Source organism: Thrips palmi, unplaced genomic scaffold (assembly GCF_012932325.1).
Source record: "Thrips palmi isolate BJ-2018 unplaced genomic scaffold, TpBJ-2018v1 HiC_scaffold_5, whole genome shotgun sequence".
Lineage (NCBI taxonomy): Eukaryota > Metazoa > Arthropoda > Insecta > Thysanoptera > Thripidae > Thrips > Thrips palmi.
Window position 1 is genome coordinate 4,985,259 of NW_023144632.1, and position 19,011 is coordinate 5,004,269.

Genomic DNA, 19,011 nt, shown 5'->3' on the forward strand with positions numbered 1-19,011 from the left:
CAAAACCGGAAATAGAGTAGATGGGGAGTTGGTAAGTGAGTCTGGTTTAAGGGAGTAATATGGACAAATATATTTCTTTCCTTTGCCAAAAAGCATCTGACACAAGCTAAATTGATTTTAAAAGCGTGTCGAATCGAAAGACTTCTTAAATGATGTGCTCGGACGGGTGAGTGAGGTTAAGTTGCCGGCGCCATTTCCGGTTTTGTGATTCTTCTTGTTCTTTAGTCGACGACGACTAGAATAGTCTATTGTGTTCCAACGAAAATACGCTCGTGAGAGGAAAATGGCGATGGGGCGCGTCGTAATCGGATGAGGCATTCCATTCCTGCGGTTCGCCGCCGCCGCGCCGCGCCGCGCCGAGGTGCAACGCTGCTATCTCTAATTTGGGTCTTCCGCGGTGCGTTGTCTCCGCCTTCCCGCCGCGCCCCGCCGCGCCGAGGTCTGAATCACGGGTACGACCGCGCCGGGGATACTCCGAAGCCACGGCGTGTCACGGCGTGTCACCCCCGCCCTTTCTCATCGCGGCTTATCGGTGTTGGGCCTGGCTGGCCTTTGGGACGTTTGGAACTTGGCAAGCTCGAGCGCCCCCCCCCCCCCCGGGTCCTGCCGCCACACCGCCGGGCCACCGCAGCAGCCCTGACCGCGCCCGGCAAAGTAAACAACGGGTGCTTTTATAGGATGATGGTCCGGGATGGCCTCAACCCTCAAAGTGAACCCCCCAGTCCTATCCGTCATCGCACAGTAAACACGTAGCCAAAATTAAAGACTTGAAAATCAAGCAGAGCGACAGCGGAAAAAAATGAGGCTCGGCACGGCGTAAACGATTTATATGCCCTTGGCACGGCCTGATTCGATTCGTGCACTTAAGAGGGGCGTGAATTGATTTAGAACTCCAAGGCAAAAGTTTATTGGCCTTCCAAAGTCATAACCTCATGACGCCCTTCAAGTGCGTGCGGAGGACCGTGATGGCCTCAAGGGCGTACAGTTTTCATGCCTTTGGTTTACCAGTGTAGGAGAGTATCGAGACTCGGCGCGGACCTCTTTATTCGTGAACGCGCTCGTTCCCTTTCGCCCCTTCGCTCGCCCCAGGCGAAATTGTTGATTGTTAAAGCTAACAGAAGCAGGGTGGGTGGCGCGGTAGGGAAAGGATGGCGAATGAAATTCCGACGAGCCAGTAAGGCGATACGCGCTCACAACATTCGCGGGCCGCTGTTTTCCCCCCCGTGGCGTCTGTCGCCTCGAGCTCGAGGACCGAGGCATGGCGAGGCACGGTATGGGCCGCGGCGCCGGGCGGCATTGCCGGCATTGCCTGGCATTCGCCGTATCAGTGTATCAGATAACGGAAACGCGCGGACGCGAAGCGCGAGGCCCTCATTTCACGCATTTCGGCTCCGGCTTCACCTTTCCCGGGAAGTTTCATCTTCATCGTGACCCGCTTTTGTTCTCGGCGGTTCTCGGAGTGAACTAGGGGGTAGAACGATGACGTCACCACCCGGACGCCGGCACGCCGGCTCGGTGAGGGGCGCAGCCGCGGGGATGGGCGGAATATGAATGTGCGGGTCAGAACTATGGCGGCAGGGTGACATCTCTGCTGTCAGGTTTGCCGCTGAGATATGCGACTGGGATGCCGCCAGCCGCAGCACGGTCGGGCGTGGCACGTCCTGGCCCGGCGTGGCGGGGCCACGGCGCCGCAGGCTGTGACCGAAAGTTAGCCGTCTCAATTAGCTTCTGGGTTTACTTTGGAGACGAGCTCCGGCACTCGCAACCCGGGCCTGATCTTCGCCCTCTGTCAATGTCAAATTAGCTATTGGCTCGGGTGCATCGCGGGCCTGCGGGCGCACACGCACACCCTTCGCCTGCACGCCACTGCCAGCACTGCGCCAGTGGCGTGCGCGGAAATTTTGAAAGGGGGTGGGGGGTTGTCAGGCCATGCTTTATGCCTACTTGCAGGGGGAAAGTGAAGCAATTTGCCTACCTTCCAGGCGGCTGTCTAGTGGCCAAACGGGGAGGGTCATGACCCCCCCCTCCCCCTTTTTTTGCGCACGCCACTGCACCTGGACTGGAAGCCCGGTAAGGTTTGGTTGTGTTTCAGCGAGGCAAGCCTCGGAGGGTCGACCCTACCATAAATGTGCCATCCGCGCCGCCGCCAGATAGATGGATAGATGGTCCGACCCGAAGGCGTCTTCGGGGTCGCCTGGCTCGCCTTCGGAGGCTCCTTCGGCTACGAGGCCGGCGGCTGCCTGGAGCGGTCGGACCCGAAGACGCCCGAAGTAGACCCGATTGGTCGGACCTGTGTGAGGCTCGTCTTGAGAAGGGTCGGGCGGGCCATTGACAATGGTGCATGCAGTCGGGCCCAGAGAGGCTGGTCAGGCCTCGGCACGCTGAGACAGCCCTCGCAGCCAGTCCCCCTTTAGATACTTTGTCCAGGCCACTGCACTGCGCGGGCGCGTCACCGCCCAGAGACACTCCACCGGAGAGCTCCACCGTGTCCGTGAGCCCTCGGCCTCCTCCAAAATGCAATCTTGTCCATCCTTTGAAGCGACTTTGAAGCAGTCCCACCCCGCCTGCAGTGCCTGCGCACGAGAACAACGCTTTGACTGCACCAGGATTCCAGGAACCCGGCGTCGACCTGCCTTTGAACATAAAACGCATTACGCCCGTTTGCATATTATGTACGTTTGTTTCAATGCAACAGCCAAGGGCTGATCCAGAGACGGGTTCAGCGGGGGGGCGATGTCGCAAAAGCTGCCTACCTACAGGGGCTAAGTGCGACAGAACCGCCGCACGTGTCTGGCCGGTCGAACTGAAGCAGACTTTGTGCGCACAGGGTGTGGACACGAATGCTGCATACTATTCTGGGGCTAATGTGACAAAATTGTAGGGCTCATGTGACAAAATTGTAAGGCTCCTTCTGATAGCATAATGCACAGTAAGTAGCCAGCAGAAGCATATTACCGAATAGCCTGCCCACGGCTCTTCGACGTGTAAGTAACGTGTAAACCCTCTCAGCGAGGCCCTGGCGAAACTAGACCGAACTAGACGCGCCGCTTTTGTCTGATTACCGCCCGTGGCGCTGTGGCTTATGCCCGAGGCGCAGACGGAGGCGGAACAGATGGAGGAGATGGAGGCGGCACCGACAGGCAGACAGGCGCAGCACGGCGCGGCGATACTCCACCAGAGGCCGCCTTCGGTGCCTCGGGGCCGCAGTCCGCCTGCGCGCGGTGTATTGGCTCGCCGCCCGCGGCGCGGCCCCTCGGCCCCTCGATCGCGCCACCAAGCCACCAATGCCTTGCCCCCTCCCCCGCCCTCTCCCTCTTTCCTATTTCGCCCGCCAAATGGCTGAATCGGATTTGGCTTTCCCCATCAAAGACCGAGATGTCAATCGACTTTGACTTGAATAGAGAGAGAGAGAGAGAGAGAGAGAGAGAGAGAGAGAGAGAGAGAGAGAGAGAGAGAGAGAGAGAGAGTGAGTTTGCTGGCGTGGTTTGAATTTTGAGTGGCGGGGGCAGGGCAGGGCACTTGATCGTGGCTGCTGACCTATGAGGCGGGCGAGCTGCTGGGCGTGGGACGTTCGATTTGTGCCTGCAGGCCTCGAGGCCCGTCCTGATTGGTCCTGATCCCCTGCGACTGAGTGGCTGGCTGCGCCTGCGACTCGCTTCTGGCGGCCGCTATCACGCAGTGACTCACGCCCACGCCCCGCCGCCGAGCCTGTGGCTACCTCGACCACCCGTGTGGAACGAAAGTCTGTAAAGTTGTCGTAGTTTTGTCGTTATTCTCACGATGAATTAACATCAAATACACTTCGTAACTACGACGAAATAACGTCAAACTGAGCGTCAAACGCGTTTGGCGTTAAACAGCAGGTAAATTTGAAGTTTTTTTGTCGTTAAAGTGGTCCGTTTTACGTCAAAAAAACTTCAAAATGACGGTGGTCCATGGAGCAGCGAGCCAAAACAGAAGCCTACCCGCCGAGTATCGAACCGAGACCCTAGCCCACCAACGCGTTGGAGGACAAGTGTCGGAGTTCGAAGCCGCTCGGCCAAAGCGACTTGTGGCGGTCGGAGTGCATCGACGCGAACTGCTTCGCCTCGCGCTTCCCGCTCTCGCATTTTGTCGCAGCAACTTAGAGCACTTGATCTAAGTAACGCTACTTGGGGTTTGAATCAGCTGGTGTTACATAACACATTCCAGCACGGTAAAAACGATTCCTGGTTTCCCATGAAACGTATGGTAAAGGGATTTCCAGGGAGTTCCTTGGATCAAGTGCTCTAAGTTGCTGCGACAAAATGCGAGAGCGGGAAGCGCGAGGCGAAGCAGTTCGCGTCGATGCACTCCGACCGCCACAAGTCGCTTTGGCCGAGCGGCTTCGAACTCCGACACTTGTCCTCCAACGCGTTGGTGGGCTAGGGTCTCGGTTCGATACTCGGCGAGTAGGTTTCTGTTTTGGCTCGCTGCTCCATGGACCACCGTCATTTTGAAGTTTTTTTGACGTAAAACGGACCACTTTAACGACAAAAAAACTTCAAATTTACCTGCTGTTTAACGCCAAACGCGTTTGACGCTCAGTTTGACGTTATTTCGTCGTAGTTACGAAGTGTATTTGATGTTAATTCATCGTGAGAATAACGACAAAACTACGACAACTTTACAGACTTTCGTTCCACACGGGCACGTGCGTAAATGCGGCCTTTCCAGTTCGCAGAGGAACCTTTGTTTCTCGGCTATTTGTTTTCGAAATGAGTCCTGGCAAGTTGGAGCAACCGACCGCGCTCTGCCGCGCTCCGCCGCACCCGGGCCTCTGCCTCTCTCCCACACTCGTGGGGCTCCCGGCCTCAGACGCGAGATTGACGGCCGCACTTCGGGGAACCGGCGGTGTGTACTTCAAAGCCCTCCAAGCCGACGGCAATGTACGCCACAGCGAAAACGGGAGCCTTTCTCCGCGAGGCGAGGCGCCACATGTATGAGCGCCACGCTCTGCAAACGCATGTGTGTTTAAGGGGGGACCCTGGTGAAACTTTCAAGTAGGCTTCAAAATAATCCCAGAAAGTTGAAACTTTGCTTAATTATTAGGTTCATTATGGTGAGTTCCCAAAACAAAATTCAATCCAAAATGTTGAACGGTCTCTGAGAAAAGTGGCTTTTTAGTGTTTTTTGGAGCGTTGGGGAAAAATCTTCCTGCGTCTTTCATTGGAACGGAAAGTCTTGAAAATTTTTTTGGGTTATCCTAAAGATGTATAGAAGAGATTTTAGTGACGGAATTATCAAATTTAACTTCTGTCCTGAGATATCAGTTTTCAAATTTTAACATTAAAAAAAAGTGATTTTTTTCCCTTTTTTCAAGCTTTTAGGTGTGTTTTAAAAAAAGTAGGGCTGATATCAAGATTCCGTCACTAAAATTTGTCGACAAGTCATCAATGAATAGAGTCCAAGCAAGACGACTCATGTAGGTGTCAACCAGGAACGCAGGAAGCCTTTCTACGACAAAATTTTTTGTCGACTGAGCAAAGCTGTGAAGTTGAGCGTAGAAGCCAACGACAACTGATCTCAATGTTATTTCCTTCCAAATGATAAAGAAACTACCCACTTAGCTTAAAAGTGTTCAACCTGTTGAATCTGAAACCTTCTATGCACATTTTTATCTATGAACTTTGGAAATACTATTTTTGTCCATTTTGGCGATTTTTTCACCAGGGTCCCCCCTTAATTAAGGTTTGAGGTTTAAGGACGGACGCTGAACAAACGGCTCTGTCAAGCATGAGCCTCTCACTTTTACTTAGTGAGGTTGATGGGCAACACAGATGGCCCTTAGTCCGCGTGCACACTTTAAAATGTACGCCTCCATGCACACTGTTTTAAAGTGTGTGCATGCAGGCACACTCTTTTAAACAGTGTGCCTGGAGGCACACAGTTTCTAACTCTGTGTCCAGAACCCGTGCAGTATCGCTCAGGCACGCAGTTCTAAAGTGTGTGCCTTGCAAGCACACTGTTTAAAAGAGTGCGTGCCTGCAGGCACAGACTTTAAAACAGTGTGCCTGTAGGTATACATTTTAAAGTGTGTGTGCCGTGCACACACTTGAGTTTGCAGTGCGTGTATGAAGTGCGCCGTGCGTGCGTGCGCGCGTCGTGAGTCGGTGGTCCGACAACAGTGTCGTGCGCGTGCCGCGTGCCGGGCGGCGGCTGGACAGCGTGACAGCGTCCACGAGGCGGCCGCTTCCGCCGGCGTCCGCGCGACCGGCCGACCGGCCGCACAGTGACGTCGTTCGGCAGGCGTGCTCCGGGGCAAGCGTCTGACGCCGAAAGTTTTAGATTGGATCTGTTGTCTGCTACGCACTGAACGCAGGAGGTGGTCCCGCTTTCGCGGCAGAGCCAGTACGTTATAACAAAGTACTTTGAGCACACATACCCAAAGAACACGAACACAGTGACGTCATTTTGATGTCAATATGACAAATTTTAGTCCAAATTTCGACAATAAAGCATTATTTTGACGTCATTTTGACGTCCTTTGACTGCTTCGTGAGTGTTTCGTGTTCTTTGGGTAAGCTTACGAAGAAAATACAAAATAAATAGTTCGCTCATTTGCTCGAAATACTTTGTAAGGCATTAAGCGTGTCTGGCGCGTCCCTGCGTGTGTAGACCACGTCATCGTCACTCAACGAGTGGTCTAACTAGTGGATGGCCGGTCCAGACTGCTGACTCGGAAGCCCGTAGCGCCTGCGAAGCCTACACGGCAACGGCGTGTGGTGGCGACATCGTCACAGCCACGAACGACGGCCGACGGCCTGGGCCTGAGCCCGACTGGCCACCGCTACGCCACGCCGGCCGCCCCATGTGCCGCCCGGCCCGCCGGATGGGTGCCAAGTGCCAACAAGTGTGTCCGGACGGTCCGGACGCGGCGAGAGTGGTGTAATCTCGCACGCCTCCTCGCGGGCCTCGCGGGCCTCGCGATGCGCACATGGACGCGCTGCGCACGGTGCCACCCACCATGACATGACCCCTCGCGCTGCCGGGCACTGCCGGGCTGCAGGCCGTTGGCGTTACCCGCGTTGCACCCGGCTCTGGAGCCGTGCGGAGCGGAGGCAGGCAGCCGGCACTGCGATGCGAGGCCGGCGAGGCCTGCGCACGGCACTAGGGCAGTCCCCCTCCCACGCCCCAGGCCCCGGCCCCTCGGCCCGCTCGATATAAGCGTCGCGGTGCAGACTGGTGGCAGTTCAGTCCGCTGTCCGTCTCCACCGAGTCCACCAAGACCCCGCCAACGCCCACTCCAGCCACCGCCATGCCGAACCCCTGCGACTGCTGCAAAAGTAAGTGGCGGTGAATCCATCAGCCCGCCGCGTGCCTTGGCTGTGCCCACGGCCGCGCCTCGGCCCTCCACCCACCACGCCACGAGCCACGTTCTCCACCCTCAGCGCACCGCTGTCCACCCACGTCCGCGTCGACCACGCCTTCACTGGCCTTCACTGGGCTTCACTGCGAAAGTGGATTTCCCGCTGTGTCCACTCCACCGGGGCCTGGCCTGGGGCGGAAACATGCAAAGCTTTATGAAGTGGGCACCGTCGACTGGTAGTACGCAAACACAATGGCGTTGTTGAGGTTTAATTCGTTTTACAGCCCCCCCCCCTTTCCCCCTGTTGCTTTTTCGTGGACGGCGGTTGTGTACGGCTCGACATGTTTGGGATCACCGAGACTAGAAACACCTGTGCACCTGTGTTGCCGAAGTGGGTCGGCGTCTCTAAGCCGCACTGCTTTGTTTGCAGAGGCCTGCCCTAAGGAGACGTGCCAGTGCAAGTGTGGCGAGAACTGCAACTGCGGCACCGACTGCAAGTGCTGCACGAAAACGGGAGGTAAGTGTCGACTCCAGTCCGAGTATAAGTACGGATCTGTGTGAACAAACCTGTGAAGTTTGGTGCATTAAAGAATGTGAGTCTCGAATTAAGTCTCTGCCTTCACTGGCCCTTTGGCCCACTCTGCTGGCGCACTGGAAACGGTATGTGACTTAAGTTCGCTTTGTGTTACAGATGCCAAGGGCTGCTGTTCCGGGAAGCAGTGCTCCGACAAAAAAGCGTGAGAAGGAAGAAGGGGCGCAGGATGGGCATCGCACTCGCATCCCGTCATTCGCATCAACTTCCATTTCCTATCAATAACCCATGCGTGCCATACGTGTCATGATGAGCCTGCTCTCTTGGCATTATCCATTTTTGTTTAGTTCCTGACAATAAAAATGTCAAAAATGCATTCTGCAATAGTTTGTCAGCTTCCCTCCCCCACACCACTGGTGTCACCCATGTGTTAAATAAAACAATTCCAACTTTCACACAAGTTTTCTATTTAAACACATTTTCAAAAATATGTACACATCCACATAATTACTCTACACATAATGTTAGTACAGATTTTAGTATGATACAAAAGCTGGAACATTATACAAAATATACAAGTTATAACCAGATCTCCTATATAATACAATTATCACTTTGGCTAGCGTTTATACATTGATAAAATTGGTTAGCTGCAAGCCAAGGCAATTTACATAATATCTAGCCATGTTGCTGTGGGGTAATTTTACAATACAATGTTATTACATAATCTAGAAGTTCAAAAACTTCTTTGAGACTCATAGTAACTATAAATTTTAAAGAGATGTCTAAATTGTGATGCTTGTTCAATTTTTTCCTTGATCATTTTTGAAAAAAGGAATAAACTATTTAATTATTGCCAACCCGCACTGAACACATCTTCTCCTAACTACTGACTTAGCACAACCTGATAAAATTGAAAAGGGAAGGAAATTTCCCCAAATCATATCAGGACTAAGAAAAGGGTACATCTTATATATTTTATAACGAATGCAAACTGGGGGTCTCTCAATAACTATATAAAAAAAATCAACTTTATGCATGTTCTCACAGCCAATCGACACATCCCCCCCAATTACTTAAAATATTTTGTTATGAATTCTGAAACTATCAGAAACTTAGTAACAAAACATGAAGTATACATGAAAAACAAAACATCATTCACATCCAACATATTTTCCACGAGACCTTGACTAATTATGAACACAGGGACTTCTATAGCATGGTTTCTGATAGTAATTAGTTTGAATAAGTCAGGTTGGCAATAAAGAAATTTTAGTCGTACAATAATAACATACTGTAAGAGCACTCATTGCTAAAACACAGATGACAACAGGAATTATCACAAAATAAGATTTAACACTCAAAATGTCAATATCACAAACATTTTTTCAACCAATACCTCAACCAAAATGAGGTTGGCATTTCAACAAGATGTCCATAAAATATAAATCAGCATCCCAGAATCCAAATTATGCGAGTTGTACTGTACGCCAAACTTTAATGAGCCTAGGCTAAAGATAACTTCAAAAACCACATGGACAAATTATAAGTACCCCCCTCCCTCCCCTCCCCCCCACAAAGACTAGGAAAGACATGCTAAATTTCATACATCTTCAATTAATAAAATGATCTAGGCAGATCTGTAGACTACCATCATACTGTAGCTTCATTTGACACACCAATGAATGTAAACCAGCCAAACACATTCCTAATATAACAGTCTTTTGAATTTATTTTAGTTTATTCTTGGCAATCTTCAGTAAATTATTCAATGTGGGGACAACAAGTAATTGAAGGTGTAATAAATGATTTGGTAAACCACTTTTTTAAATCGACAGCATGTCAAGTTAAGCAATTTTTTAAGTAGTGCTGTCTTTCCGTACACAAAATAAGGTATAATTTTTGACATAAATCCAGCCAGCTACAAATCCTTCAAATTTATTTATTTGCTGTCTAGGTTACTGACAGCAAAAAAACTCGTGCAGTAGAGGCTCAGTATATTGTAATGTGTATAAAGGATAACAGTGGGAGCCACAATTTGAGCTAATATCTTCCCATTTTGTTTTGAGAACTTTACGTAAAAAGACATTCTAAAAGTATTGAAAATTTCAATGAAGGCACTTTGATAAACTTACTAGTTAAAAAATTCTCCAAAAATAATTTGCATTACTGAACTCATGGTTTGAAAACAAAACCACACTCAAAACATCATTCTGCTTACACTTCGTGTAACATGCACTCCATAGGAGCCAGAACAAATACATATATCAGAAAGACATATCAATACTTCAAAGAAAGAAAAATCAAACCAAGTTTTTCTCTATAAAAATTTAGAAATCTGAAAACAAAGGTATGCCATTACAATAGTAAAATAAAAGATCAACCCCACTTTTAAGTGCTATGATTGAATAAACCTACAATTTAAATTCAAATTTTATCACAGAAGTATCCTTCTGCCTCCTCTCAAATTTTTTAAAAGAAATCATTGCCCCTGGAACCACTGCCTACAATGAACATTACATTAACTTTTCCTTCTGTTCGTTCATCTTGAAAATCAGTATGTGTTTCCTATTTCTATAAAATTAAATATCCAGGACCGTTTACTTACAGATGTACTAAGTGCAAATAGTGTGAAAATAGTGAGCAAATTGTAGTTACAGTAGATTCTTGATCAGTCAAACACTAAATCTTAGACAGGAATACAGATCGAAAGTTTGGATTTACAAAAGTTTCCACACATTTAAGGCTTTAGTAGAAAAAAATCTACCTACTATTAAAGAGAATTTAATGAGCATTCCTCAACAATTTTGAGCAAAATGCATTGTTACTTAAAATCAAAACCCCAGACCTCACGTTTTCACCCCTCACTGTCGAAAAGACACTACACGGCCCCCACAGCCCTTCAGCATCAAGGTCAATGCGATGAATGGCTAAAATGGATGTCTACAACATTTTCAGAACTTGTTCAGACCGATTTGTCATGTAAAAAATGAGACTCAAAGAACAAAAAGCAGCCTTTGGGTAGGACAAAGACTAAAACTTCTCAGTGAAACTACATTGCAACAGGAAAGCCAGTATACAAACATTCTACTCAAGAAGTATTCTTAAAACAACTGGAACATGCAAAGATGACAGGGTGTAGAAGTTAGGATTCCAGAGAATGGCCATTACTTCCAAAATCAAATCAAGTTTAAGACTTCTAAAACACACATCCATTCTGTTTCAGAGGCATCCTAAAAGCACAGTTGTAAATTAAAATTAATTTTCATACTTGGCACATTGCTTTTATCAGTTCTTCACATAAAAAGTATTCTGCATCTTAACACTAGTTAATGGGAGCTGTGTAGTGAGATTACACAAAGAGACCTTAAGAAGAATCATACAAGAAGAAGCCAAAAACACCAAGGGAATAGTGAAAACACATTATCATTTGAAACAAGGACTGTTATCATCACATAGAAACACAGAGAACAGAATGACAGTAAATCACAAGTCGCTTTAACACATATAAGGCATTCAACAATACTAAAACGAATGGCACATTAAAACAAGAGAATATTGGCACTCATCAATTTTAATGCTGGCATTCAGTTAAAATCAAATCTTTTGGACTACTGCCCTTTAAATTAAATGATGATAACAAGGAGAAAATACAGAATGCCAGCCTTGAAATTGGTAAATGCCACAGACAAATAATCCAGGGGCAACAGAGAAAGAGGCAGCAGCACTGCAATAGTAGCAGTGAGAGCAGTGGCAGCAGCACATACTTGCATAGCCCTAAAGGGTGCCTCCACAACTCTTAACAAATGCTCTAAGCTTTGCGACACATTTTGCATTTCTCTAAAATCCAGTGTGGCATAATCAAGCATGAGTTAAGCTTTGAGGAGGTCCCCTAACAGTCACAAAATAAAAACTAACAATCCACTAAACACGGCACATTGATCAATTTTTTGCTTAATTTATATCTTCTAGGAGGACACTACATCCCCACTAGTCGATCATCATACATAAACGGGGCTCTGATTGTCATTGTCGTCCACAGTAAGCTTCTGTGGCCAGCCCCCTTCATCAAAAAACCGCCGGAAAGTAAATTCAAAAAATCCATGGAACGGATGATTATCATTTTCTAATTGTTCGTCAGAGTCATCAGATGAATCTGATCTCAACCTTTCCGGTGCCACTGGGTCGAAGTTTGAGGTATCTGTAGAATGCTGAATACGGGGTTGATGAGGAGCTTTTTGTTTCCGTAAGCTTCCATCAAAGTTGATCGAGGCAAAGAATGGATGTTCTTTGATCTCATTTGCATTCTTTCCTATACGGCGATCAGAACTTGTACACAGCTTCAAGATCAAATCTGTGGCCTCTGGTGATAGATTGGCAGCCTTCGGAATATGAAGTGTCGTCTCCCAGTTAATAACCTGCAGCAAAATAGCATTGTTCTGACACTGGTTCCAAATTAAGACCAGTAATTAATAAGAGTAAATGTCATACCTTATATTGTGTTTCACCAGGAGTGTTGGCAAGGAAAGGAGGTGAACCGACTAGCATCTCATAGAGAATAACACCTACACTCCACCAATCACAGAGTTGAGTGTACCCTGTTCTCTGAAGGACCTCAGGTGCAATGTAGTTAGGTGTTCCAACAAGAGAATGTGCTAAGCAGCGCTGATGCTCACGTCTCCTTCGTCGTTCCAAGGGCTTCATAGGATTGCACCTACATTCTTTACCTAAGCTCCAATCATCAGGTATATCCATGGAGTCTTGCCTGGCATGATCTCCTGAAAGATAGGTGAGTGACCAAAGTTAGTCAAGTGAAATAAGGTAGGAGAAAAATACAACATTAGGTAACATAAGTCTCGGATTTGAATTGAACGAGAGAAAACCTACCATTTATTTGATAATATTTGGAATTGTGCGTCCACCTAAATCCTGTACATAGGCCAAAATCCGTAAGTTTCAGATGGCCATTTGAATCAATTAAAATATTGTCTGGTTTGATATCTCTATGGATAAAGTCCATCTTATGAACACTTTCTACAGCACAAGTGAGCTCTGCTATGTAAAACCGAGCAAGAGATTCCTTAAAAACTCCATATTTGCAGAGAAGTGACATTAAATCCCCTCCAGCAACATAATCCATAACAAAATACAAGTTATCCTTGTCCTGGAATCAACAAGAAAACAACCAATTGATTAAACATTTCAATTGAGTTTGAATAATGTTCTGAATTGAAGAAATTGGGCAAAATAACATACCTGAAATGAGTAATATAGTTTCACTACCCACTCATTATCAGCCTCGGCTAAAATATCACGCTCTGCTTTCACATGAGCAACCTGATTACGTTTGAGAACATCTGCTTTACGCAAAGTTTTCATCGCATATAGGTGCTTTGAATCCACTTTCTTCACAAGTGTCACCTCCCCAAATGCACCCACACCGATAGTCTGCAAGGCAAGGTTTATAAGTAGAACAATCAAAGTTATGAACTCATATAACGCAAGTAAGAAAATTTCTTACCTTTATTTTTGTGAACATGGATTTGTCCATCTTCGCTCGTCTCATGCGAATGTAGTTGGATTCCCTCTTGGAAAGCATCTTCCGCATGTGGAACTGAGCATCCCAACTAAGATCAGCCTTTTTCATCTCATTCTCCAGTTGTCTGATTCTGAACAGCCTGGCCTGACTGGACTTGAACAGATTCTCAATGTGCTGCTCCATGTAAAATTTGAAAGCCTGAGGGGAGTAGTTGCGAACCCTGCTGTCCCTTCGCTCTTCCTCCTTCTCTTTACTAAACTGTTTCCGTTCTGGGATGGGTGACTGGTGCTTGACTATGTGGTGCGGGCCTGGACTGGGCGCCGGCCTCCTGTCGCCATTCTGCATGCCGCACTTGTTGGTCACGGACGAGGAGGCGGTGGGTGGCAGGGGCGGGGTGGGGCCGTGGTCACCGTTGAGCAGCCGCGGCCCGTCCGTGGTGTCCCCGAGGCCGTCCTGGCGGTCCTGGCCGACAGGCAGCGGGTGCGGGGAGGAGTACTTGCGCTGCAGGATGGCACTGGCTGGCGAGGTTCGCGACTGCACCGCCTGCGCCCCGTGGTGGCTGGCGTGCGGCATGCCGTGGGGGTTGCCGTGGGGACTGGGGTGCGCATTGGCGTGGGGGTTGCCGTGCAGCATGCCGTGGGGGCTGCTGTGTGGGCTGGCGTGGTGGCTGCTGTGCGAGTTGTTATGGTGGCTGCTGTGCGGGTTGCTGTGGGGATTGTTATGGGTATTGCTATGCGGATTGTTATGAGGATTTCCATGGGAGTTGGCGTGCGGGCTGCCGTGGCCGCAAGGGTCGTCAGGACCGTACGGCGGCGGGCAGTGAGGGGGCAGCGGCCGCGAGGCTACGCCGCGCTGCACCGCCAGCACCTGCATGGTGGACGCGTAGCTGGGCGGCTCCGTGGTGGGCACAGTCACTGGCGATGCACTGGGGGCAGGAGATGGAGCAGGCGCCGGTGAGGGCGCGCCGGAAGGGGTGAGGGGCACTGGAGGCGGGGCGGGCGGCTTGCTGCAGTGCTGCTTCTGCTGGATCGACGAGGCGTACGACGGCGGAGGTGGCTGCACGCCGGTGCACGGCGAGGGGCTGGACGCCTGCTGCGCGGCCACGCCCACGGCCACGCCCACGGCCACGCCCACCGCCGCGGGGGCGGAGGTGGGCGTCGTGGCGGTGGCGGGCTGGGCGGGGGCGGTGGCCGTCTGCAGGATGGGCTTCTGCACCTGCGTACTCTTGACGGACTGCATGATGATCGGGGGCTGCGTCTTGGCCTGGCGCGCACCCCACGCCAGCATCGGCGTGGGCCGCGTCACCGAGGGCCCCGTCGGCGGCGTCACCGCGCCCCCGCACGCGCTCGACACCGTCACGGGGCTGGGCGAGCCGGCCGACGTGGGCCCCGAGTAGATGCCGGACGAGGGGCTCTTCCTGTAGTCCTGCGTCGGGCTCTGGCGGCTCTGGATGGACACCGAGTAGCTCGGCGGCGCCGACACCAAGCCGCAGGGGCCCGGCGACGACGGCACCAAGGGGTATGGCGGCGGCGGCTCGCCGGCCACACCCGTCTGGTACAGGGCCTGCATCTGCTGCGACAACTGCTGCTGCACCTGAGGCCCGTTCTGCAGGATCATGGGTTGGCGCCCTCCGCTGGGACTCGTGCCCCGTTGGGGCGGCGGCGGCAGCGCGGGCAGCGCGGGGAGGGCGCGGTCCACCTGGGGCGGCGGTGCGGCCGGGGACCGCGTCGGCACCTGCGACAAACAAGACCGTCAAACAGCGTCAAGCACAAGAGCAAAAGCAACACGTTGGCCTCCAGCAGCCTCGGTCCGGCCGTGGCTTTGGCAGGCAGCAGTACCCGATGAGTCACAATCAGAAATGCAGTTGGCCCCGCCTGCCCCGCCCCGCGCCCCGCCCACCTCACCCGACCCGCAGGCCAGCAGGGCGAGCAGGGCCGACGGCAGGGCGGCGGGGCAGCCCCTTTACTTCCGAATTCAATCATGCAGGTGACTCACCACGGGGGCGGGCGACATGCGCTTCAGAAGCTGCTGCACGTTGCTGGGGTAGGCCGCGTGGTGGGGCGGCGGCGGCGGGGGCGGCGTGGATCCGCTGCGGGGCGGCGGCGGCGGCGGCGGGCTGTACTGCCTCGTCATGGGCATGGGCATGGGGCACTGCAGGTCCATGAGGCGGGGGCTGTCCGACCGCGAGCTGCCCGCGCCGCTGTCCGCCTCCCCCGCGCGCTCCAGGCTCGGCTTGCGCATCAGCTTGAGCCCGTTCAGGCCCTTGCCGTTCAAGCCGTTCATCCCATTGAGCCCGTTGAGCCCGTTCAGGCCCACCCCGTTGACGGCCTCCAGCGTCGCCTGCTTCAGCTGCAACACACCAAACAACACGTCATGAAATGGGGGAACTGGGGTCCCACCAAGAGTCGCGCCGCGGAACCCCTGTCCGCCCTTCTCGCTGAGCGCTGTCGACGTCACGGCAGTCACGGCGGCGTGACGTCCATGCGTCAGCGCCTCAGCGCCCCAGCGCCCTGGGACTCCGGGACGAGCGCCGCACCTGTCCCGCCAGACTACTTTTCGTTTCTTTCCTTTCTTTTTTCGAGGGTAATAATCGCAATGGGCCGATCCGTGAGCTGGCTATGGCTGGAATGCCGCGGGTGGGGCGGCGGCGCGGCGCGTCAGAGCGGCACAGTCACAGTGCCGCGCACGCGGACACGGCATCGCCCAGGCATCGCCCAGGCATCGCCCAGGCATCGCCCAGGCATCTCCCACAATGCTCGCCGAGATAACGCGGCGGCGCGGCCAGCCCACAGTCCTACAGTGCACTGGAAAGTGTGACGTCACGTAGCCGTGTGCAGGCGTGCAGGCCCAGAGCCTTGCATTGGGATGGACCGGCGCGGCGCGGTAAGGCAGTGTGTAATGGAATGTCCGCCGAGGTCACGCTCGCCTGGCCGGCCTGGCCACGCCACGCCTTGTGGGCCTCGGGCCAGCCTAGGCCAGCCAGCCCGACCGGCTAGGCCCGGCACGGCACGGCACGGCACGGCCGGCTCTAGGCGCGCGGCCTGCACGCGGCGGGGCTATCCAGCCCAGTCCAGTCCCCGCCCGCTTTTCGGCCCTCCCGATGCGGTCGCGGTGTCGCGGTCAGCGCGGCGCGGTGTCATTGGGCGCGCCCTTTGTTTGCGACTGACTCATTGGCCCAGCCAGCGGGACGCGGCGTGGCGCCTGACACACTGGGAGCGGCCCTAGAACAGGGACCGACGCGCATGACAACGCCGTGGCGCTTTTACGTCACCACTCGGTGGCACACGCCCGCCGCCCGGCATCACTTGGTTGTGCAACACACCCGACGGTCATGGCGGTCAACAAGTGCAGCACGCGAATCACGAGCGGAGCGGTCAGAGGCGCGTCATTCAGACTGAAACGGTTCAATGAAAACAAATCGGGTTGCGAGTGTACAAGAGAGCACGCGGAGCACGTGGCTGAGGCCTCCTCTGCGAGGCGAAGAAAGGAAAGGACATCCACATCGTAACCACCTCGCCCGGCCCGGCCGGCGGCCTGGAATGTGCCAGCGAGGTGACGAGGCGCCTCTAGCATTCGCGCCAACCGTTTGCTCAATGTTTTAGCAAAGGCGCCGACGACGCCCTCGCTGCAAGTCGTCGCTTCCGGGAAGCCGCCTTGTCGAGCACGCGCACGCACGCACGCGCAGCACGCAGGGACGCGCCGGCGTGCGTACACGGCGTACGCGGACACGGCCGACGGCGTGGCGCGGCGCCGCGGCCAGCATATTCGAAATCGCGCCAAACCTCGCGACGCAAGGCCAGACGCGCGGCGGGCGAGGGGGGGCGAGGGGGGCGGAGGAGAGGGGGCGGGGCGGGGGGCGGGGGAAAGGAGGGGGAGAGCCACAGCGACGCGGTGGAAAGGGGAAAAGGGGGAGAGGGGCGCATTCCTACGGCTGGCTGGCTCAGCCTGGCTGGCAGGCACTGGCAGGACGGAGCGGGACCAGCCTCGTATTGGCCCACAAGGCCCCTACCCGCCAGGCCCCGCCAGCCTCGCCAGGCCCGTCTCCCTGCGTGTCACCTGCCTGCCTGCCTGCCCGCGCCCCCCGCGCCCCACGCCGCCGCGGCCCCGCGAGAGCCTCGAGCAGGCCGGGGCGAGTAGGGCGAGGCGGCGAGGCGCGCAAGACCCAAACACAAGCAGCACGCGGCACGGGGCACGCGGCACGCGGCGCCGCCCACTTCGCCAGAAAAGCGGTGACTCGTGAGGAAGCGCCACGGCAGCGCGCCGAACGCACCGAACGCGCCGGGCCGCCGGAAATTCCTCCTCGCCGCGCTTTGCTTGCTGCAGGCTGTACGACTCCGAGCATCACTCTGCCTTTGTCGCACTCGCAGGGCGTCACGGAGTGGTGCAAGAGAGAGTGACAAAAGCGCGCTCTTCGGACAAGGCCTCGCCGGGCGTTGCGCCTGCGCCGGCCGGCAGTGTAGGGTCTTTTCGGAGCGGCAACCTGTTGATTGGCCCCGCTCGCACGCAGCCCTCCGCGGAAAACGCCATGGCGTCGCGTCATCCAAACCCCCTTTCCTTCGACTCGGCTACCATTGCTGGCAGTCGGTTCGGTGCCGGCCGCCCGACAGCGGCCACACGTCGGGTACGCCAGGCGTGGCGTTACGGACGCATTGGGCGTTACGCAACCAATATTCGCAATCAATCTCTGCGAGCGCAGTGGACGCAGTGGACGCAGTGGGGCGACGTCCTCCAAGGCCGCCAGTAGTAAGCGCCGCACGAACTGGACACCCTCCCGGCGACAGGCTGGGGTGTGACCAAAGCAACACCCGACTCCGACGAGGGCTCGGTTCGTCAGCCGAGCGCGCCGGGGTCTTCGAGGGGGCCCGGCCTGGACCCACAGACAACATAGGGGGACCCACCACGCCGGTGACGTGCCGCGCGCTGTCGGGGGACTCCCTCAGGGATGGCGGGGCCACGGCAGGGAGAGGGAAGTTGCGTGGTTTATTTGAGAGCGCTTGGGCATCCACTGCTATTAACGTCCGCGCGCTATGCCAGGAATCTTAAACATCTCGCCGTCTCCGTCTCCGCTTGTGTGCCGGCAGGCCCTGCCCGCCCTGCCGTCCGCGCGTCGGTCTGCCGGGCCGCCCGTGCAGCGTGCCGTGCGCCGTGCGGTATGGCTGGTCCTGTAGAATCGCGGTGCCCCGGACCGACGCGCCGCGGAGGGGTGCCATCTGGCCGTCAGGTGCAGAGCTCGATGTACTTGATGTACTGCAACAGGGGCCTCCTTGCGGGCCTGCGGCACCGGACCGCGGGCCCCAGGCAGCACCAGGCAGCACCGCGAAGCGGGAAAGCGGAAGGGACGCGCTTTAGAGTCCCGGCCGTCCCGGCTGGCGGACGGGCCACCTCGGCCGGCCCTGCAGACTGCGGTTCCGAGAGGGAGGTCGCTCTCTCGCACTCGTTGAGCTCCCCGCGGGTGAGTGCGAGGGAGACAGACTGACGGGGCTTCCCTCTCGGCCTGCTGCTCCCTGCTACCGCCGTGCCGTGGGTGCGTGGAAGTTAACGAGTTCTCCCTCGGACCGGTCTGGCCAGGCTGGCGTGGCTGGCGTGGCTGGCGTGGCTGGCGTGGCTGGCGTG

At 54.1% G+C, this 19,011-nt stretch overlaps 2 protein-coding genes across 3 annotated transcripts in view; one reads left to right on the plus strand and one right to left on the minus strand.

The window, feature by feature from the left end:
• The first annotated feature begins 4,721 nt into the window (after positions 1 to 4,721).
• LOC117651236 (metallothionein-2-like) lies at positions 4,722 to 8,314 on the plus strand. Of its 2 annotated transcripts, none has more exons than XM_034395054.1 (3): positions 4,722 to 4,872; positions 7,758 to 7,844; positions 8,019 to 8,314. In XM_034395054.1, the coding sequence occupies exons 1-3, from the start codon at positions 4,737 to 4,739 to the stop codon at positions 8,066 to 8,068; spliced, it is 273 nt and encodes a 90-aa protein (XP_034250945.1). In that variant the 5' UTR covers positions 4,722 to 4,736; the 3' UTR covers positions 8,069 to 8,314. The 2 variants fall into 2 exon arrangements, with proteins under 2 accessions (XP_034250945.1, XP_034250947.1); XM_034395056.1 differs by lacking the exon at positions 4,722 to 4,872 and adding an exon at positions 7,147 to 7,304 and having other exon boundaries at positions 8,019 to 8,235.
• The window catches only part of LOC117651237 (serine/threonine-protein kinase Warts), a 28,042-nt gene continuing 17,338 nt past the window's right edge, over positions 8,308 to 19,011 (minus strand). Inside the window, exons 3-8 of the mRNA XM_034395057.1 lie at positions 15,394 to 15,747; positions 13,381 to 15,132; positions 13,116 to 13,307; positions 12,747 to 13,023; positions 12,351 to 12,637; positions 8,308 to 12,277 (exon numbers count right to left, since the gene is read on the minus strand). Of these exons, the coding sequence (XP_034250948.1) occupies positions 11,861 to 12,277; positions 12,351 to 12,637; positions 12,747 to 13,023; positions 13,116 to 13,307; positions 13,381 to 15,132; positions 15,394 to 15,747 (3,279 nt within the window). The 3' untranslated portion in view covers positions 8,308 to 11,860. The remainder of the gene's footprint in view (positions 12,278 to 12,350; positions 12,638 to 12,746; positions 13,024 to 13,115; positions 13,308 to 13,380; positions 15,133 to 15,393; positions 15,748 to 19,011) is intronic.